General features: G+C 39.8%; 1 protein-coding gene and 1 long non-coding RNA gene across 5 annotated transcripts in view; one reads left to right on the top strand and one right to left on the bottom strand.

The window, feature by feature from the left end:
• Nucleotides 1-18,404, bottom strand: part of crybg1 (crystallin beta-gamma domain containing 1) — a 24,561-nt gene extending 6,157 nt beyond the window's left edge. The window contains exons 1-15 of one of the 3 annotated variants that reach the window (XM_020714711.3): nt 14,857-14,996; nt 14,627-14,692; nt 13,042-14,375; nt 9,446-12,641; nt 9,161-9,331; nt 8,178-8,216; nt 7,380-7,498; nt 5,972-6,128; nt 5,632-5,771; nt 3,967-4,093; nt 3,210-3,245; nt 2,793-2,923; nt 2,574-2,694; nt 1,699-1,844; nt 554-680 (exon numbers count right to left, since the gene is read on the bottom strand). In XM_020714711.3, coding sequence (XP_020570370.1) covers nt 554-680; nt 1,699-1,844; nt 2,574-2,694; nt 2,793-2,923; nt 3,210-3,245; nt 3,967-4,093; nt 5,632-5,771; nt 5,972-6,128; nt 7,380-7,498; nt 8,178-8,216; nt 9,161-9,331; nt 9,446-12,641; nt 13,042-14,375; nt 14,627-14,674 — 5,892 coding nt within the window. In that variant the 5' untranslated portion in view covers nt 14,675-14,692; nt 14,857-14,996. Of the gene's footprint in view, nt 1-553; nt 681-1,698; nt 1,845-2,573; nt 2,695-2,792; nt 2,924-3,209; nt 3,246-3,966; nt 4,094-5,631; nt 5,772-5,971; nt 6,129-7,379; nt 7,499-8,177; nt 8,217-9,160; nt 9,332-9,445; nt 12,642-13,041; nt 14,376-14,626; nt 14,693-14,856; nt 14,999-18,262 lie in introns of those variants that run through there. The other 2 variants (XM_011491585.4, XM_023953328.2) reach the window with 2 other exon arrangements.
• Nucleotides 18,268-20,869, top strand: LOC144990119 (uncharacterized). Of its 2 annotated transcripts, XR_013654073.1 has the most exons (4): nt 18,268-18,404; nt 18,498-18,552; nt 20,475-20,557; nt 20,737-20,869. It is a non-coding gene; the product is annotated as an uncharacterized LOC144990119 (long non-coding RNA). The 2 variants fall into 2 exon arrangements; XR_013654072.1 differs by lacking the exon at nt 18,268-18,404 and having other exon boundaries at nt 18,414-18,552.

Raw genomic sequence — 20,869 nt, 5'->3', positions numbered from 1 at the left:
ATTGGTTCACGTCTATTTTGAATCACAAATATTCATTATTTTTCAATTTAGATTTTTTTTTAAAATTCAAGTTTCAATTTTTTTTAAATTTTAATTTTCAAAATCCAAGTTTAAAATTAATGTTTTTCAAATTTATAGTTTTATTTATTTAAATTTCCTTGAATTTTACAATGTGTACTCTAAGTTTGAAACTGTTTTCAAATGTAAATTTATTTCAATATCAATCAATGTGGTCTTTCTGATTTGGCTTAAACTGTCAAATACAAATCCAGTTTATGAGAATTGACAGATGACTCAGGGATTCCTTTTCAGCGGTATGACTAAATCTTTCAACTCAGTGAAGTATGAGAGATTTGACTTATGCTGTTAATAAAATGTGTTTACTAAAAACGAAGGGAATTCAGTCGAAGCTTGGATGTTTTTTGAGAAACTAGCAGACCACACTGGCACTTCTATGGACTGAATACAAACTGTGTCCTGTGACACTAATAACCAGAAATGTTTTGCAAAGGAAGCAAAACTTCATAGTTTCCCGGTGACTCACTCCTCTTACCAACAAAACAGGCATTGCTGAGCCGACTCTGGGTTGCAGCGCCCCCCAGTCTTCTGGGCTTCCATACAGGCCTTTCTCCAGGACGTAACACTTGCCAAGGAATTCCGGCTCGTCAAAGAAAACCCACCTGAGAGAAAGGTGAATAGATGTATCCTCTGTATACTTTTAGTTTTATTTCAATTTACCCAGAGAGAGCCTTTGAAGGTCTTTGACCACAAGAATTTAACCAGAAAGCAGCTCAGTAATTATAGTTAAGAACGATTCTTGGTCAGAAGCCAACTTGGCATCAGGAACCAACAAGGTAGTTCATGCATTAACTGTCCAACGTTTACTGGAAAGGCTTGTGCTGCATTTGGGGACTGATTGCATATAATGTCACAAGTATCTAATGAAAAAGAACCACAAAGTCAATGAGGAGCTCAGAGCAAAAAGTGAGCAAGCATGGCTATAAAGGCTAGTGACATGCTAACAGTCAAGAAATCATTGCAATGCTGGAGGCCCTGAATCGTAAAGAAGAAGCACACAATGTTCCGTTTTATGTTAATACCAATTTTGTTTGTCTCTTTTGCAAAGCAGCAGTAAGCATGCTCTGAATGTGATTATTTCTATTAACTTCTGCTTTGTTAACATATTTTGTGTCGATTTCAGAACTTGCAGAGAAACTCTGACCCCCTTCTTTGTGGTTCTTATTTTCTTCTCCTTGCATGATCTACTTCATGGTTCATACTTCTTAAATTTGAACTTTTCTGACTGTGTGTGGCAAAATACCCCCCACCTCAGAAAAAGTTAAAGCAGTGTGCTCAACTATAAAAAAAAAACAGGAAATGGAGCATGGAGAACTAAAACATTACTGATCTTCCTATCTGTCTCCACTTGTCGGTAAGGGCGTGTCTACACCTGAGCAAAAACAAATCTCGGAAGACCTGTGAATGCTTTCACAGGAATTTCTGTTTCAACTACCGTAATTAGCTAGAAATCTTGAGAAAAGCATGTGCTGCAGGAAGCTCCTCTTTGAACTGGAAGGACAGGATCAAGGTGCGTTTCTTTAGAAGCATGCCTGCTTTTCGGCCAGAATAAACTGCAGATTTGCAGTAGATGAATATTTATCGAAATATTTAAGTGCAAGAGTGCAGGACAACACTTACACACCACTGGTGACATCGACTGACTGTGTTTTCATGCCATAGCCGGTTTCATCAATGCTACCGACTGGACCGGTTAGGTTAATGTTCACTCCGAGCTTGCCAAAATCTCTGTCGCTGTACATTTTGACGTGTGGAGACAGGAAATCCTGCAGTTGAAATAAAAATCACAGAGTGAGACAAGCAGCCAGGAAACAACAAAGACTTTACTTCACACAAAGCTTCAGAACCCCAACACGAAGAGGAAAAAGGCCCAGCATGTCACAGTCAACCAAATAATCGCCTTCAAGAATGAAGAGCTGAGAAGCTGAACTTTCAGGCAACATTCAATTGGAGAGTTTCATTCAATTCTAATATTAAGTCATTTCACATAAAAATGCTGGTTTTTGAATGAAAACTGAACATCACGAAAAGGAAAAAACAATTCTTTATTAATTGTTCTGTATTTATGGTGGGGCTGTCAATTGGTCCTATAGACCAATGGACCTCCCCGATTTTCAGATTTGATCAGATTATCTGATTTTTCTGCAGGAAAACAGTTAAATGTTGGTGTTTTGTTAGAGGCTGGGCAGCATGTACCAGAAAAAATTAGAAAAAAACAAACAAACAAAAACTAATCAATTGCATCTGCAGGATTTGTAGATTGTCTTGAGCATTCAGAGAACATGAATACTTAGTTAAAATAGTCCGGAGTTTATATTGATTAAACTTTGTGCATCAAGAAAGAAAAGAAAGAAAGAAAAAAAAATTTACTTTCTCTGGCATTGTGCATCTCTGTGCTTTTTACTAGTTTTTTCTTTCATTCCAAGACAAATTCCTGCTTTTACGACCTGATCAAATTACAGTTTTTAAGCTTCACTCCTCAGTGAGGTACTTACAGAATGAACAGGCCGCAGTGAGAGAAGCTCAGAGCCTCCCCAGTCGCTGCAGTCATCGTACTCTCCTTCCTCCAGGATGTGTTGTTGACCTTCAAACCCAGGCTGGCTGTATCCCACCCAGCTGGAAGAAGAGGGGAAAAGTCATGTTTGTTGCTGTAGTATGAGCAAAACTGACTTTATTTGGAACAAAACAAACAAAAAAAATCAAAAAAGACTCACAATCCTCCAATAATCTTTAAAGAACCCACAGATTTAAGTGGGTTTGCTTCATTGTCATCCGAAAAGCTGAAAATGTCACTGTCGATTTCCAAAGAGGAGCCCTCAAAGCCAGGTTTCTCAAATAACACAGCCTGTGGCAGAGAGAACAGTGTCTTTAATATTCACTTTATTGTAAAACTAGAAATACATGCCCCAAAGAGTGTCATTTTCTTTCCTGTTAACAGCTCAAGAATGTTTTTTATGAAAACGTCTGTTGTTGCTTTATAGATTACGTTGTTTGCATTCCCTTCTCATTAAGTTTCGCCAAAAGCTAAAAGGTCAAGCCAAGTAAAAAGGCTTTAATTAGAGTGCTTCTGGTAAATATTGTTTGAATTTGCTAATATAGACATTTACAAAGGGGCAGAAAACATTGCATACCTTAACCTCACTGGGATTTTCCACCTTCAATCCACCCTGGAAGATAAAAATTATGTGTATGATTTTCAACTCCAATTGATTTTACACTGTTAAAAAAAACTGTTATGAAAAGTGTCATTTAGTTCTACCAACTATATGGTAATTCTTCAAACACGTGTGGAATGTGTGTGCATTCTGATGTACAGAATGCACATTGCAGCAATGAAGCTGAACTTATTTTTGTGGCAGGAGTTCAAATGCGTGATACAGTCAGCATGAAGTAAAAAAAAAGTTGTGGAACAGAAAATGCAATTCTTAGGAAGAAAATAGATTCTAAAACTAGTAATTAACCTCACAAAAAGGGTGTTTCTATGACATAATTATGCTGGCCAGCACTTCTTCATCAGAGTAAATCTCTGAAATGAATCTGAATGGATTAACAGAAAGATAATTCAATTCAAGAGTTTGATGAAAAGATGGTGCCTTTGTTTTCATCTGGGGCATACACAGGCTTCGTTGTACATAATGCCAGGCAGCAGGATTCATATAAAAGACAAAAAATGTGTATTATATACTTTGACAACATAAATTCTCGTCTGACGGTTAAAATTAAAACACTGAGGAACGACGAGAATCAGATTTAATTGCAAAAGTTTTGCATTGACGTTTTGGTTGTTTCCTCTGCAGACATCAGCTATAAATGCACAGTGAATCAGAGACTTTCTAAATCTCAATACAATCCACATAGGAAAGAATTACAAAAGCAGTGCATAAATACCATTTTAAGGGGTCTAAGAGATCCCACGAAGGGGGATGGAAAGCCCCAGCTTTCAGGAAATGGATACTCTCCAGCTTCTAGCACAGACAGCATCCCCTGGAAGCCTGGATCGCTGAACACAAGCCACCTGAAAGAAGGAGGACCACTGCATGATACCTCATCAGTAGGTTGGGGTTTTGTTATTTTTTTTTTTTCTTTGGTACACTTAGGATTTCTCAGAAGCAATAATGGATTATTTTTTTCAAAGTAATGTTGAATATGTTTTTTTTTCTTTTCCAATCCAGCATTAAAGAAAAAAAAAAAAGCTTTGGGCATAAGACACCTTGGGGATAGGTTCTCTTTAAGGCACTTTCCTTTTAAACGTGTCTTAAATGGACTCTTTCCCCGAACTTTGGTATTTTAAGCCCCTATGGTGCACAATGGCTCAGAGTAATTACTGCATATCTGTTCCTGTCAAGAAAAACAAAGTCATGTCTTTCAGCAAAAAAATAAAGAAGTGGAAACAAAAGGTTATTTCAACCTCATTATTCTGACAAACAAAACAAAACATAAAAGTGAAACATTTCCCTTTGTAAAGAGAAGTGAACTCTAAGTGGAGAACAATTGTCTTTATTAGTCACAAAGCAAACACACGTGAAGAACTGTTGAGGCCTAATTATTGATCATTATCTGCAGAACAGCGCTGAACAGACATGACGCAGGAAACCAGGTAAAAAACCAAATTTGGAAGGAGAAATATTCAGTGCCATTCATTTCCTTCTGGGCAGGGCTCAGGGTGCCCTGAATGTCTGCAGCACTCATGTGGAAAAACAGTCACTCCCACGACAAGTTGTGTCTACGCCTGTCTGCTTCTCGTGTACTGTCTAGTCCCCACCTCTCCCTTCTTTTTTGACGTGCATTAGCAAGACAGACATTCCTGAGCTTGAAAAAACAGAAAATCAAACCAAAGATTTATCACAAAGGAACATGTTAATGATTTTCTGTCAGATGTTTGAACAAGTAAAAACACAGAAACCGCAAAATACCAAATTCCCCCCTTTTTTTGCATCTTTAAAGAAGCCGCCAGTCAGAGTAAACAAAGCTATAATTGTCTGGTTAGGTGTTAAATACAATTTTCCCATCTTAATGCTCTAATCATTTTTTCCATTGCTCTTTGCAGCCTAACTTAACTTCATTTGCATCTTACTTCTTTGTTTTCCATTGCAGATGGTGCAACTTTGCCCCTACAACAACACAAATCTATTAATATCCCACTGTGTGCTATGGCAGAGCAATAATTTTACAGCAGACATGAGAAATGAGCTCCTGCCAGCCTACCTGTGAGCTTCAGTGGAGCCTTCACCTCTGGTCTGCAGTGAAAACAGCCAAGAATACAGTATCTTTGTTCTAAGCATACTGAAATCTGGGTTTCATGAGGCATGGTAGCAAAACCATGTGCTCAAATATGCAAGCAATATCTTTATGTTCATATTCGAGAAAGGGTTGTGCAAGAATGTGGGTTGCTGCAGGGATGCTGCAAAGATTCATGTCACCTCAAATATTCAGGAATGCTGACAACAAAACATCAGACACCAGATGCTTTGTGCAGTAAGATCCAAGGAGAGTTGAGTTCAAGTGTTATGCAGAAAAGAAATGAAATATCTCAAATCCTCCAATTATACTCACACTCCAGAGTGAATTTGTATGGAAGCTGTCGTCAGCGGGATGCCAAATGTGCCCGTCTCTATTGTATCGTCGTGATAAGATGCAACTCTTCCCCGGCCCTCTGGATCAGTGAAAAGATCAATATGTGGGATGCTGTGATCCTACAGACAGTGGTGGACAACAATTGAAATCATCAGCACTTTCTGCTCTAACTGTTCAATAATTCTTCCAAGTGAAAGCAAATATCTGGTTTCGATTTGGAGTCCGAGCGTCAATAAAGCAATCGAAGATTAGATTTGAGCTGGGATGAGGCAGACATTGAGGGCAGTGGGAGCTAACGGTGGTTAATTAGTGTGCTCACCCTGACGACAAGTCGAATAGAGCCAATCAAGATCGGTGGACGGTTGTGCGGTTCGGTTTCTGGTCCGCACTCTGCCCACTCGTTTTCCAAATCAGTCGCCCCCTCCTCCAAGGCAATGATGCGCCCCTGAAAGTCAGGCCTCTCGTAGAGCAACCAGCTGGAGTTTAAACAGATTGCAGTTAGATGGCTGGAAGTGGATCTATTTTTATATATTCTGGGTGCATGTCTTGGTTGCATAATCTTTCTTCTGTCTAATTATGAGACTGGAACAGGCGGCAGCTTCACTGAAACCACATGGATCACTAAAGCTTGCCTCTTTTGTGCATAACATTTTGCAGATTAACATGCTGCAAAGCCAAAGCATGCAAACACAGCAAACTGCTGACTATTAGGATGACCTCCTGCTGGAAAAAAGAACATTAGTTTCAAGAAATCTCAATGCTCTATTTTTTATTTTTCATTTTCTGGTCATACTTTAAAACATCTCTTTTTGATACAAAAATAGGAATTTATATTCCAAGGTGAGTTCTGAACATTTCTAAAGGCTGCTCGCTTCACCTTACATGTTCAGGGATGCTATTTTAAGAAAACAGGCATTGTGGTGCTGAGCTGAAGCCTAAATGTCAATGGCACTGCAACGTAGTGCAGGGGGAATTGTTTTTACAAGTCATGCATGAGCACACACACCAAAACATCCATAATTAACGGGCATTCAGCAGGGCTGAAAGAGGACTGGGTTACAAAAGCTAAAGCAAGGCTTGATGTGGAGCAGTAAGTGCATCCTGGCTGTACATCATCCACTCTGAACACACCATGTTGAGCAGATCAGCCTTTGTGACGCTTTTAAAAAAGCATGGCAATTTGTGACTTTTGTTTAAAAAACATAACGGTCTGAAGAATTTATGACTTCAAAGAGCCACACAAGTTTTTTAGTGAGCATTGCTGAGAACTAGTGAGAACGGAGTGCAAAAAAAAAAAAAAAAGCAGAAGTCTTGGCTTTAAAAACCCCCCTGAAGAATTAGAGTTTAATAGCACAAAATCAGCCAAAGAAATAAAATTATCTTTAATCATTTCTGCCTTTTCTGCTATATTTTTTTTTTGCATTGGGATAAACAAGTTTTCTGAATAAATACAACCAAGTTGACTTGTAATTTTGGTAAATATTAAAGCGGCTTAATTCCAGATCCCTTAGGTCACAACCAATTAAATAATTTCTATGGGAAATTGCTTCCAAAAAGAAAACTTAACAAGCCTGAAACTCACTTCTGCTATTTGACCAAATTAGCTCTGTGAGGAGCCTTAACAGCCAACACTTGCCTCCCATAGATCTTTGATATTAATTAGAAGTATGCCTCAGAGAAATTTGCAAGTCAAATATTTGAAAGTTTCTATTCCTTTTGATACTTACCACCCTCTCACAACCTTCACCGAAATGAGAGGTGAGAACTGAAGGGACGAAGCATCTGCTACATCCCTGTAAATCTCATATGCTTGGCCGCTGAACTGAGCATTTTCAAACAACACCATCTGTGTGGAGAAAGAAAGAGCCGTATAAAAGCATGAACACACTTGAACAAAACCTGTGGAAGAGTCAGATAATAATCTTTCCTTTTACAGTGTATCAGGAGTCCCACAGTGCCTTAAGTTTAATAGAAGATCAATTTTTTCCGCCTCAAAAAGCCCGTACAAGCACTACATTTGAAAAATAAAAGGATTTCTGGGGAAACAATCAATTCAACACTTTCCTGTCTCCAAATCTATCTTAAATATTGATCTTAGAAAATATATTTTAAAAAAATATGCTGTTTTTTATTATTCATAAATCCTGTTATGAAAAAGAAAAACACAAGAATATACTAAAAAACCAACAAATCCATGTTTCAGGCTCCATGGGACAAACAGGAGAAAGACTGAACTAATAAGAAGTGGATGTAAATGTAAGAGAAAATATTAAGGGGATAACAGGCAGTGCTTCATAATGAAGATACAAAAAAATGAAAAGCCACAATTGTTGTAGCAGCACTAAATTCCATTTTTGTAATTGTACCCAGCTGGGAATTTGGCCTGGTCTTTTTTATTTTACATTTAGTTTACCCACAAGAACAGCATATGAAAAGCAGATGTTTCTACAGAACAAGGAGCAGTCTGTTCTGATTCCTCACAGCACAGCTTCTATTCTGTTTGGGCAAAATTGTGCCGACTGTACCTTTCCAGGCCGCTTACGAAATCCATTGACAGATGTTTTCTGGAATGCAAAAGCACATAATCAGGATTGTGACAAACACTGTAAGCACCAATAAAAGGCAAAACAAACTGATATGCAAAAGATTGTTCAGCAGCTTTGTGACTGTGGAGAAATGTGGTCTTAAAAGTTTGCAGCATGTCATTGGGGAATGCACTGCCTCTATTTTATACCAAGACTCAGTTTCATAAGGCATTTAAGGTGACTTGACTGTTAGCCGATCCAATTATTTTAAATCAAAACAACAAAAAAATCAGCTAGAGTACAAAAAATAAATATTTTATGCAAAAATACCAAATTAGTCACAATAAACGTCAAGACGGCGGGCACTCACTGATAAACTCTGACAGACAACCATAAAACTTAACACTCACAGTGCAGAAAGGGTTGGGTCAAGCAACACCCATGCAATTGAGATAATTATTTCCAAAAGGTATCTTTTTGTGTCTGAACAGTGACAAATAATGGCAAAGACTGAATTTAAAAGTACAATTCATCAAAATGTTTTCACACTTTTAAACAGATCCCATATTTCTTTAAATCTGTTATATTGTTGAATTGGCAAATATGTCTGAGATTTGGTGAATATGATCCCAGAATGCACCAAAAATATGTACAGAACAAGAAAAACTGATAGAGCCCTAAATTGTCAACAATATATTATTTATTTGCATCTGCATCAATTCATCAGTGTTAATTACATCACAGTAACAGAGAAACAAGCAAAGAAAGAAAAAAAAAGAAAAACGGTTACATAATATAATATAAACAAATAGGTTTTAATCCCATAAAATCTCTTTTGTGGATTAAAAATAAACTCCAACCTGGCATGATTTATGCCAAAAAGCTTAAAAAGGAACTTAAACCTTTTCCAAGCCCACAGGACAGTGATAGAGAACTGGTTTCTGAAATATCCAGCAGCAGTGGAACATATAAAGCTGACTTACATGTGGCTGAGTCACGGGCTGCTTGAGGTCAGGGAGTGTTGAGAGTGTGGTTGGAGGAATCCCAGGAAAACATGAAGCTACACTGTCAGGAAGCCCCGGATTTGGTTTTGAAACCAAATCTGTCGTCGGTGGGGAGACTGGAGCTGCCATTTTCCCAGTAAACTGTGGAATCTATATTTTAAAAAAAAGAACAAATGGGAAGAGTGTTAGTTCTCATTCTGTCTGGTTCTGGTTTTCTTGCTTATTTCCCAAGTTTCTATCTAAATGTTGCTCAGTGAAACTAACCTCTGTTTTCTCTTCTTCCTGTCCGTGTGCACTTTGAACTGCAGCCGCTGGATCTTGTGGAAGATACTTCTTCAAGTAATCCGGCAGCTTGATGTCGTTAAAAGTAGGAAGTGGAGGGCTTGAGTCACTGGCCATATCCTCTGAAGCCTGGACTTCCTCTGTGATCTGCTTGGTCAGTGTGTCTTTTGTTGCATTTGTTGGACACGGTGGGAGTAAGGGGGTAAGCAAGGGGGCTTGGGAAGGCAGCGCGTCCTCTGAAGTGCTGCTTTCAGTCTGAAGTCCATTCTTATTCCCTCTCAAGTTAGAAGAAATGAGACTGCTGTAGAGAGAGCTCCCCTCCAAGCGAGACTTGACTTTGATTAGATCATCTCTATCTTCTTTGACATCATCATCCTTCACAGGTTTCACGTCCTTGAAGCCAGTGAGCAACAAGCTCCGCTCAGCAAAACTAGCCCTGGCAGGTAAAACGTTAGATTTTGTCTCTGGGGTGTGAAGGTCCGCTAAAAGGCTCGGGGTGGCGTCCAAGCAGAGCTGCTTCTTTTTCCTCAGACCGAACATGAACTCTTCCGGATCAAAGGTTTTCTCCAAGCTGGCCTCCCTAATGGCCGGCATCACAAATGGGGGCTGAGGTGTACGAATTGGATGGTGCTTTCGTGGTGGGTGGGAGAAAGGAACGCAAAGATTCTTGATTTTTGCAACAAAATCCTCATCATCTAACTCGCCAGAAGTGTCCAGGAGATTGCTCTCACTTCCAGAAGAGGTCAGTTTTGCTTCTTGGACTTTAGGCTTCTGCTTGGGAAAGTCTAAATCCAGCCAGCTAGAAGGGGTCTCTTTCCCTTCTGATGAATCAGTTTTTAATCCAAGAGGCACATGGAGTATTTTCATGGGTAATCTGTGAACTGAGTCTGGATTCAGGTTATTGTTCTTTGGTGAAGTTTTGGGAGTTTGATTCTTTGGTTTTTTGTCTTCTTCTTGAAGTTCATAATGAGAGGCAAGATTGCCATTAGGAAAAAGTGAAAGTTCTTGCATCGGCAGTGTGAATGCTGTCCCTGCCATCTTTTCTGTTTCACACGCTTCAGATGACAGATCTTTGCCTTCATGGGAGCGCTGTTCTAAATTTTCCGAAAGCTTGATGGAAGATACAGTACTTTTATCTTCAGGGTTTTCCGATTTTCCCGACCCGTTGCTAAATATTGCTTTGATTATTTCTCCTGCAACTTTATCTTGTGGCGTCTCTGAATTGTTTATAGCACTTTCATCCCTGTTTTCCTCCCCAGCGTCAGTGTCTGCAGGTTCACAGGCAGGTTTGCTAGAGTGCTCTTCAGTACCGGAATCTTTACCTGTCTTATATTTAAGTGAGTCTTTAAGCTCTGACAATTCATTAGTGACTTTTGAACTCCTTCCTTCGTCTGCAGCAGCAGCAGCTTTAATGAAAGGTTTAGAGTTGGAAGGCTCTGGAGCATTAGCCTCATGTGTACATGAGTCATCAAGTGAATTCTCTGGTTTTTCCACAGACACAGAATTAAATTGGGGCTCTACTGAAACCACAACAGTTTCTCTTTCCATTCCAGGGCTTTCTGCAGACTGTGTTAGGGACTCAGGAGGCACAGTTGAAGCCATCTTTATGTTGGGAGGCTTTTTATCTGCCCCAGTGCCGCTCACCGCCTCATTAGTGTCAGACATGGTGCAAATAACAGCTTTTTCTCTGTGCTCAGTCTCCACCTGAGAAGCAGTTTGAGTTTGAAAGGGGAGGGCTGTGGTCTCCTCTGACAGGTGGCTGGCTGTTTCTGATTTCTGGCCATCTTGAACATTCCCGTCTTTATCTGATGGAACTCCTCCACTGTGAGAACTCGTGTCTTTTGTCAGGCTCATGTCCGAAGACAGGGCCTCCATTGTTTTTGCTTGAAATATTCTCTCAGCATTGTTGGTTTTCTCTCTGTCAGCTGTCTCAAGCACCTCCACATCTTCAGGCTGAGATTGAAATGTTGGCTCCTTGATTTGGCCTTCCGTTGTTTGTCCTAATTCTTCTTTACTTGCTAATTCAAGCCGCGCCGACAGTTTTTCGCCCAAACTGGGCTGTTCAGCGAGTGATTCCTGTTTGACAGCAGGAGGCTGATCAGCTGATGTTTGACTGTTATCTCTATCATTTCTCTTTGCCTCCAATGCAAAACTATGTTTCCCCGAAAGCCACTCTTCTGGGGGTGAAACAGCAGGGTCACTGTCAATAGTCTTCTTTGTTCCAGTGCTACAAACAGGGGTATCAGGTTCATCTCTGTGGACAGGAGCTTCAGGTGATCCCTCCTGTCTGTTTGGCAGTATGTCAAAAGCCCTTTCTTCCTCTTTGGTGTCAGTGTGTGGCTGCTTTTCTGATAAATCTCCAAGGACTTCCTGGGATGGAAAGGCAACTTTCTCTGCGGTTTGTTTTGAGGCAGGAGGGTTTTCTGCATTACCCGCATGCTCTTGCTTTGTAGCAGGGTCCTCTGATGTGTTTTGAATACTAACCGGGCTAGCTGGTTCTCTGTTCTTCTTTTTTTTAGAGCGGGAGCCTGTTCTGCTTGGACCTTTGGGGGGTGAGGTTGTGCTGTTGGCCAAACCTGCAGATTCCTCACCTTTGCTGATACTGTTTTGCACAGTAATCTGATCTTCTGTTTCGTTCGTTAAAGAGTCAGCTGGTTGAACCTCTGAAACGTCTAACTGCCCATCATTAGCATCTGAGCCCCCCCCTTCTGGTTTCGATGTTATCTCAGAGTTTGCATGCGTTTGCTCTCTAATATCCAGTTTGTCCTGACCGTCTGGTTCTGGAGACTTTGTCAGACCAGTGAGGACTTTTGAAGTGGACTTTTGAGACGTTGCTGCTTTAGCTGCCACCTGTTTCTGAGCTGCTTCAGCTTCTAATTTAGATGCTTCCAGAAACTTTTTTGTTCGCTCTTTGATTGTCATCGGTTTCTCCCTGGATGGTGACGAGAAACCCGACCTGTCCTCCCGGTGTCGTTCAGCCGATTTTGACCTCTGCTCTGAGAAGATCAAGTCTGCTTTAAACCTGTTTGTGAGCGTTCTGGTCGGAGAAACATCAGCGCTCCTTGGGGTGCGAGCGGGACTCCCATCAAGCCGACGCCGCTCGAAGATGCTGATTTTATCTGCAATCCCGCCAGAACCCGACTTTGGGTGTACATCAGCCTTCTTCGGGTCATGAGGTCTGTGTGGGAAAGGAAGATGTTTAAAATTAAACATTTGCAGCATTTCAAGTTAGCTCATGCATATTCATTCAATCACCGGATAATTTCCTCAAGACTAAAAAATGAAGCATTTTTATCTTATCTATAACTACATGACCCATCCAGCAGCACAGAGTTGAACTTTGTGTTGTGAGTCAGGTATTTGTGTCACTGTGGAAACACAAGAGTTAATTTAACTTACAACACCTCACTTTTTACATCAAAAGCAGAAAATCCTGCTCTATTGATGCACAGTTTATTTTTAGCCATACATAATCTCACTGGCTTTTATTTTAGGTGAAACCTGCAATTGTGAATCACCTTTGAAAATGTGTCCTTCACTCTCAAAGCAAATTGTTCGCCACTGGAACTTTGACATACCTTGAGTCCAGAAAGGTTCCTGCCTGGTTCTTTTCTTCATCTTCGGTGGTCAGACGTTCTGCATTCGTTTCCTGGTGGTTTTCCAGTTGATTCTGCTTCTGATTTAAAGGCAGAACTTTCGAATAATTCTTCACTTCACAGGTAGAAACTTTGATGCTCCTCCGTTTTGACTCTGGCGTTTCTGTCTTCCTCTCTACCTTGTATAAACTGCTTTCTTCCTCCATTTCCGCACCTTCATTCTCTTCACATGCGTTACTGGCTGCAGTGACAGAGATTGAATTCCTGAAGTTTCCCAACTGTTTTACGTCGCCTGGACAAACAGTTTCAATTTGCCCTCCTCCTTCAGGTGCGGCCTGTGAGGTGGGGTTTGTCTTGAAGGAGGGGCCTTCACATGCCTCCCCTGTGGGGGAAGTTGGATTTTCGCTTTGGGGACTGGACACTGAGTTACATGATGGGGGGACGTCTTCTGCAGGGTTTTCTGAGAGTCTGCCTCCTTCGTCTCCTTGGGATTTTCTCCTTGATTTTTTTCTGCTTTTTCGACCCATGCCGTCTTCCTCTGTTTGTTCCTTGTGAGGCTGAGGCTCCGACTGCGAGTCTTCCGGTGGCTTCACTGACACTCCCACTACAGTGCTGTCAGAACTCTGCGTTCCAGCAGCAGACCTCACATTTAACTCTGCATTTGCAGCTAAACTAGAAGATGACTTAGCCTTGGGAGGAACGTGCAGATCTTTTTTAAATGTGGTTGTGACAACTTCCTGCCCCACACTCAAATCTTTGCCACAGTGAATGACACTGGTCTCCTCTAAGTACACATGGAGCCTCTTATCAGACTGAACCTGTGCGTGCTGTGGTGGGCGAGGCTGGGTGGGGTCCTGGTCAAAGTTCCACACCACTTCTGGTCTAGAGGTAAAGAGATTTGTCAGATGACAGACATTCTTCACATGATTCCCACTTTCTGAAACACAGCTGCCTCTCTCCTCCCTCTCGTTGCCCTGCCCTGTTCTGTGCTCCCGGCACACCACAAGCTCCTCCTCTTTTGGACCTCCTCCTCCTCTTGTGCTGCTCTCTGCAGAGCAGTGTCTGTGGGCAGACTGCGTGGCGTTCTCCTCTTCACAAGGGAAAAATTTCTCTAAGTTTGAATCTGTCTCCTGCTCCTCTCTGTCCGGGATTCTCACAGATTCCTCACCATCCTCCCCTCCTGTTTCATCAGCAAAACTACCACTTGAAGAGTCACTTTCAGAAGGTGGCACAGAAGCTCTTCCCCTCCACGGAGACAACCAGTAACCAATACGGCCCAAAATTCCAGTACTTGGCTGATCTTCTGGACTCTCGGACTACAGAAAAAAAAAAAATATTGTCTGTTTACTACATAAAAAGATCATGCATCTTTAGGCAATTGTTTGCAAACTTTTAAATACAAATAAAAGTTACTTTTTACAATGAAGATGTAAATTGTCTATGGGCGAAAAGGGAGCGGGGGCTACAGAGAAAATGGATGTTAGATTGTTCCCAGATATTTCTATGCAGCCATGCATCTCTTAGCAGAGCAAAGACATGCAATGGTGCTTAAAACCTGTACGCTTACCGTAGAAAATACCATATCATTCAGACTCTTTCTGTAGGCTGTGAACATGATTTAGAACAAAAACTCCTAAAGAGCATAAAACAAACAGAAAATCATTCCACCATAATAAAACAATTGCCGATTTAAAGAGAAGAAAAATGTAAAGTCATTTTAGAAACGACCTCCACAAAGTTAAAGATCTGTCATAACTTCTTTAAAGTTTTTTCAGTTTTAGACCAGAATCAACTCACCCTTGTTTATTTGTTGGATTCTGCTTTTTCTCCTCTGACTGCAGTAAAAATGTCCAGTTTAGACTCGTGCGTAAAGAGCATGTCCAACTAGGACGTGTTGCGTGATTCCTTCTTGTCTCCAGATCAGCATCCCCGACTCTAGCTGCGAAGTTCATGTGCGTGCTTCTAAAACTCCGCCAGCCAAGCGCGCGCAGCTCTGAATTTCAAGTGAGGCATTCAAGTGCTGCTCGGAAACTTTACGCATCGACATGAGGCCAGTTTGTCAAGTCACTCAAGACTCAAATTCATTTAGACTGTGTTGTGCTTTCGTTATTTCATATTCATTTTTATTATTATTAGTAGTAGTAGTAGAAGTAGTAGTAATCTAACTAAAATCTTCTCCCTGTTCCAGCTTAAAACTATTTTTTAAAATATCTATGCAAAAGTTCAAAATGCAAAATTAATTCAGAATATTTTCAGTGACCTCTTTGTTTTTTAATGCACATCAATTGTCCCCCTACTGATGGTGGACTGGGTCTGGAAGTCCTGCACAGTTGGGGATGTCGTAATAATAAATGTTATATTGCAAAATAAAAGATCAATTCAGGTCAGTTTAAGTGGATTTTCATAACGCTTTTTTGGAAAACATACAGTAAAATCAACATTTATCTCAAAAACTTAACATTACAGTGTTGAACAATTTAAATTTAGATAAAATGCCATTAAAAAGCCTTAAATATGTTCTAAAAATAAACACAAAACAACAGGATTTGTTAAGGTGTCAGTTCATGAGCAGAGAAGCCACCAGGGGGGTATTCCAGAAGGCACATTTAAACTACCCTGACTTTAACCCTGAACTCTGACTGAAATCCGCCTGAACTTGCTTACTCTGGGTATGTCGGTTCCAAAAGGACAGGATATAAGTTAGCGTAATTACGCCCGACTTGGTAACCCTGGGTTAATGCGCGTGCACGGCAAGTACATAAAGACATTTTCAATGGATCACCGATTTCCGGAATCACCATGGAAACGCGTGGAGAAAAAAAGAGAGCGCTACACTCCAGTGAGATGGAGTCTGAAATTTTAATGACGGCATATGAAGATTGTACGTCCATCAAAAAAGTAATACGGCTGCAACAGCAAAAAAAAAAAAAGAAGAGTTTCTGCTTGGAGAAAAAGAATGGACAGAATAAACGCACGAGTTTCTGATCTAATTTCCAATTTCATTGGGATGTGTGTGTGTATATACGATTCAATTGGTAACATGTAATTGAGTTAAATTTATTCAACCTAATTTCTTATGTTTATCCAACTCAATAGTTGTTTATACAACTCAAATTTACATATTTATCTAACTAAGTGTCCTATTACTCCAATTCAATTAAATGTTTTTCCATATTTATTTATTGTACTTCTTGAACTCTCTCTCATCATCCTCTCACTCCCTCTCACTTATGGTGCAGAGAATTAAACACAACAGGGTAAAAGAACTCGGCAAAACACAGTAAAACAGCTATAACTAAACATTTAGACAAAAACCTACACTTGTACCCAAAACTGTCCAGACAGGCAAAGGGAATGGTATCCCACAATTCCTTGCGTTGCCGATCTAACAGCAGCATCAAAGTTACACCTACTTAATTGAATTAATTTGAATGAAAGTAAAATAAATGTCTGATAACTACGTGTTATTTTAAAGCTGACTTAACTAAAACAAATGTTTTATCTTAACATAAGCAAACAATTAAGTTAGATTAATGTAAAAATTTTTATCTTTAAACGTGGTCTTATCATCCTCTCACGGTGGAAAAAGTATTATCTGAGCTTATTCATCCACTAAATCATCTTCAAATGGACACGCCATGCTGCTTCACCTCTCTGAAAACAAACTAACCTTCAACTAAACCTGCTCCAGACCAGGTTATGTTCAGAGCATGAGTTGCTATGGGAACTTGACCTACCCTGAAACATACCTCCATTTTTGGAACCGAAAGCTGATGTTATCCGCTTCTTTAGCCTCAAACTTACCGTGGTAACTAGCATTACATGCTTTCTGAAATACCCCCTGGCGAATTCCAAATTTTGTGCTAACAAAGCACAGCACACGTCACAACAAAATCTGCTACTCAAATATACTTGAAAACACACACAGACTCAAAGAAATGACTTGCACAAACATTTAAGTGAAATGTTTATATGTGAGGCTGAAAATCAATGAAAATATTTTTAAATTTACCTTGAGAATCTTTTAATAAAGAGTGGTGGAATTTAATCTTAAGTTTTTTTGTGCGTCTAATAGAAAAACAGATTATTAAAATTCTATTTATGGACTCATTGTATTAATGCCATTAGAGAAACTTTTGACTTTAACAACGAGAACCATAACAAACAGTTTGATTAATTTGTTTGCATCCTTTGCATAAGACTCTTAGCAGAATATCCATTTTCTGAGAAAGCACTCAGCACTTCAGGCTCTGTTGCACTGCCGCAGACTAAAGTGCACGTTTGAGCCTACACATTTATTGAATGAACACGTCTTTGTTATTTGAGCGTTTGTAAATAAAAAAGGAGGCTTTCAGCAACATTAAATATTAGTTTTCAATGAAGAAAAGACAAATGTTGAAACCACACTAGGAATAGCTTTTCTAGACCGTGTATTTGAGAAATGTGCCACAATTCATTTTTATTTTTTATGAAAAGTTGTCATTTTAAGTTGGACATTTGAGAATTTAGACTCATCCAAGATTGTAAAATAAAAATAAAAACTGGTGGAAAAAGATGAAATATACTAATAAGGTGTGAATATACCAATTTAAACGTCATGCACTCGGCTTTGATAAAGTTTTTGCGGAAACAAACTGAAAGTTTGAAAGGAAGTTCAAAATTACGACAATCTTCTCGACAAGTGAAGGCAGCAGAACGTTGGTTCCATAAACAGTTTTCCAGTGGAAGTGACGCACCCTTGCTGCGGCTTTGAAGGCCTGTTGTAGTTACTGTTTTTGGTTTTCCAAAAGCGTCTGCTCATTTTTCATTGGTGAGTGAAGGTGGTCACTCTTTCCGTCTTTGTTTCTAAGTAACATCCCGTCAAAATAATAATAATAAAAAAGTAAATAAATAAATGTCTTAAAAGTTCAGAACGGTGTGTTTAAAGAAAGTATTTTTTTCTAAATATGTTAATGCATCGAGAGCGTCGCCTGTTTGAGGTATGAGTTTTTACCCCCCCCACTCTTAAAAAGTCTATTCAAAATAAAATGCCTAATTTTGTTATGAAAAGATGAAAAATATCTAGAATGGACTACTAGTTTCCTTCATGCAAAACTTGCCAAATGACCCAGTAGAGTTCTCCAGAGCATGCACACATCGATTCGGCATTCATGTCCAACAGGACCAGAACACTTTTCATGCTGGAGGCAGAGCGGGAACTTACCATGACTGCAGAATCCCTCTTTGCTCTGTCGAGGCTCAACAATCGGTCGATTGGCAGAAGCCCTCAAGCGACTCAAAGTAGGTCACTACTGGTCAGAGGTGTTACCTGTCCGTCCTCGCGCAGCCACAGCGCGACTCTTCGGGTAATGTTTGCAGAGCTCCACAGTGAGAAAGTCTCAGGCAAGCTCCAATCCAGGGTGATGTCACTGCTGAAAACTGAGCATGTTTCCATCCAGGAATCTGCCCAGGCCAGGCAACTCTCCCCGAGGCTGCTGCACATTCACTTAGCAGGCAAGTCGATGGCGGGTTGTGCAATTCTGTCGGGTGGGGGAAACTGCAAAACTTTCTCCAGACTTAAGTCTCCTTCGGCCAGTGCATTTTTTATTTCAGGATGATTGATTTGTTGTGGATAAACTCCTGGCGTTAATTGATCTGATGCATTTAGGAGCTGCTGGACTTTGACTACACATTCTGCATTGATCTGCTGTTTACGCATGAAGGACGCTGCGTAAAGTGTCCACAAACGAGGCGCATTCACCACGCAGACACGCGCTCCGTTCGGGTTGTCTTTCCTACCATGCTTCATTAATGAGCTGTTGAAGTTGAAACCTCTCTGCACCCCTCCCTTCATGAAAAATTTACACCTCATCTTTCAAAGCTCATTTTGCTCTTATCACAGAACTAATGCCGAACCATCAGGACTCATTTCTAAAAAAGTTTTATCCCAAATGCTGCCAGCTCGGAGACACAAATCCGGGGTTCATTTTCATAAATCTTACAGACATATTTTAGTCAACTCACACTTCAAAAAGAGATGAAAGTTTTAACACCACTGTAAATTCACAGAAGCTCCAGCTTTTTGGTGGGATGGAGCTCATTAAATAAATGGCAGTCCCTTTGGTATAAAAGACTCAGACTTTTCTGTCGCGCAGGGAGCTGCTCTGTGTGTGGAGAGGCTTCTAGCTCTATTGTGTTTTTGCATTCATGCAGTCACAGACATGCCTACCTGGCAGCTGGTCTCTGCAAGTGGGTTTCTTTTGATGCAGCACCAGTGGAGTTCACAGCTGCTTTCCAGCTGCCAGCACCAGAGAAAGGTCTCACACTCTGGATGCATGCAGAATCATGAGTCAGTCAAAGCACTGGGTTATCTGGAAATATTTCCTACGAGTATTTATTCACAAAAGAGAGATTTGTTTGTAATTCTGAGGAGCTGAGAACTTGTATGTGAATTAAGTCACTGATTGCTTACTTTCCACCATTGATTGTTATATTTAGATATTCTTTTGTTCACTGTTAAAGTCCCACTCCAATCTTCTAGTGTAAAAGCGTTCAAAGTGGTCTATTAAATAAGATTGTGCAATTTTTAGGCAAAATTAAAAAACAAAACCTGCATCGTTTTCTAGGACATAGTTTCAGCAGAGCCACAGTTGCTCATTAGAAATTTGCCTGGGGGGGACCATTTGTATGGAGCAATCCCTCCTGTTCCCTTTACTGTTACTAAGAGTTCTCTGTTTACACACGCAATCTTACAGCCCTTCACATCTCCAACCTAACGTTACTGGTGAAATAAAAATGCTGAGCAATATTGTTACAGTTTTGAGAAAATGCCCACATGGATCTAGTCGACTACAAATAGATGCATCTGAACGGAGTGGAGCAGGGTCCTTGTGGCCATCACAAATACGATTTGTTTTTAAACAGAATTTTTTCATCTACTCTTGATTCACAATGATTTCAATACGGAAATATTCAGAAATGCAATTTTAAGCTTAATTTTCTTAATGTATGTCCTCTATTATTAGAAAATGCATCAAAAACCTGTTAAAAACACCAAAAATCATCCTAAAAAATTAAATTCAGTCATAGCAATTTCAGGGTCAAAACTGCCTAACGTTATAAAAGATGTAAGAATGCACTTACATTCAGTTTCCTTCCTCTTGGAATATTTTATCTAAAATTATAAAATATTTTCAGCAAAAAAACAAACAAAAAAAATTACACACACACACACAATATATATATATATATATATATATATATATATATATATATATATATATATATATATATATATATATATATATATATATATATATATATATATATATAAAATTCTTTTTAACTGATACTCTAAAGGTCCAAATAAACCCCAATCTTGACTTTTGCTTATTTTAGCCTCTTTGACTCATTCTCACCACAACTTTCCACCTCAGGGCCTGAAGTGACTCACTGAAGAATGTTGGAGAAAGCCCAAGGCCAGACATGAGTGGACTGAACTCCTCAGCGCCACTCACAGGTGAACAATGCTCACCACACCCTTTAACACCTATCTAAGCATTGAAAAGACTAATGCTGAGTCACATCTAATCCTGGAGTAATGTGGCACAAGTCCTTAGCAAAGCAAAGTTAGACATGTAAAATACTGGGCACTTTTGATAATATATTGTCAACTTGTTTTTCTTTGGGACTGCACAGTGGACACCCACACAAGAAGATATATAAGCATGTGATTTACTGCTGCTCTCCACTGCTGCCAAGCCTCTCAGTGTTGCATCACCACAGCAACCTCTGTCACCAATAAGTACATGACTCTACTTTATAGTTATGT

Source organism: Oryzias latipes, chromosome 24 (genome assembly GCF_053564925.1).
Source record: "Oryzias latipes strain Hd-rR chromosome 24, Olatipes_Hd-rR_3.1".
Taxonomy (NCBI): domain Eukaryota; kingdom Metazoa; phylum Chordata; class Actinopteri; order Beloniformes; family Adrianichthyidae; genus Oryzias; species Oryzias latipes.
Note: the sequence above shows the minus strand (reverse complement) of the source record. Positions and strands in the feature narration are given on the sequence as shown.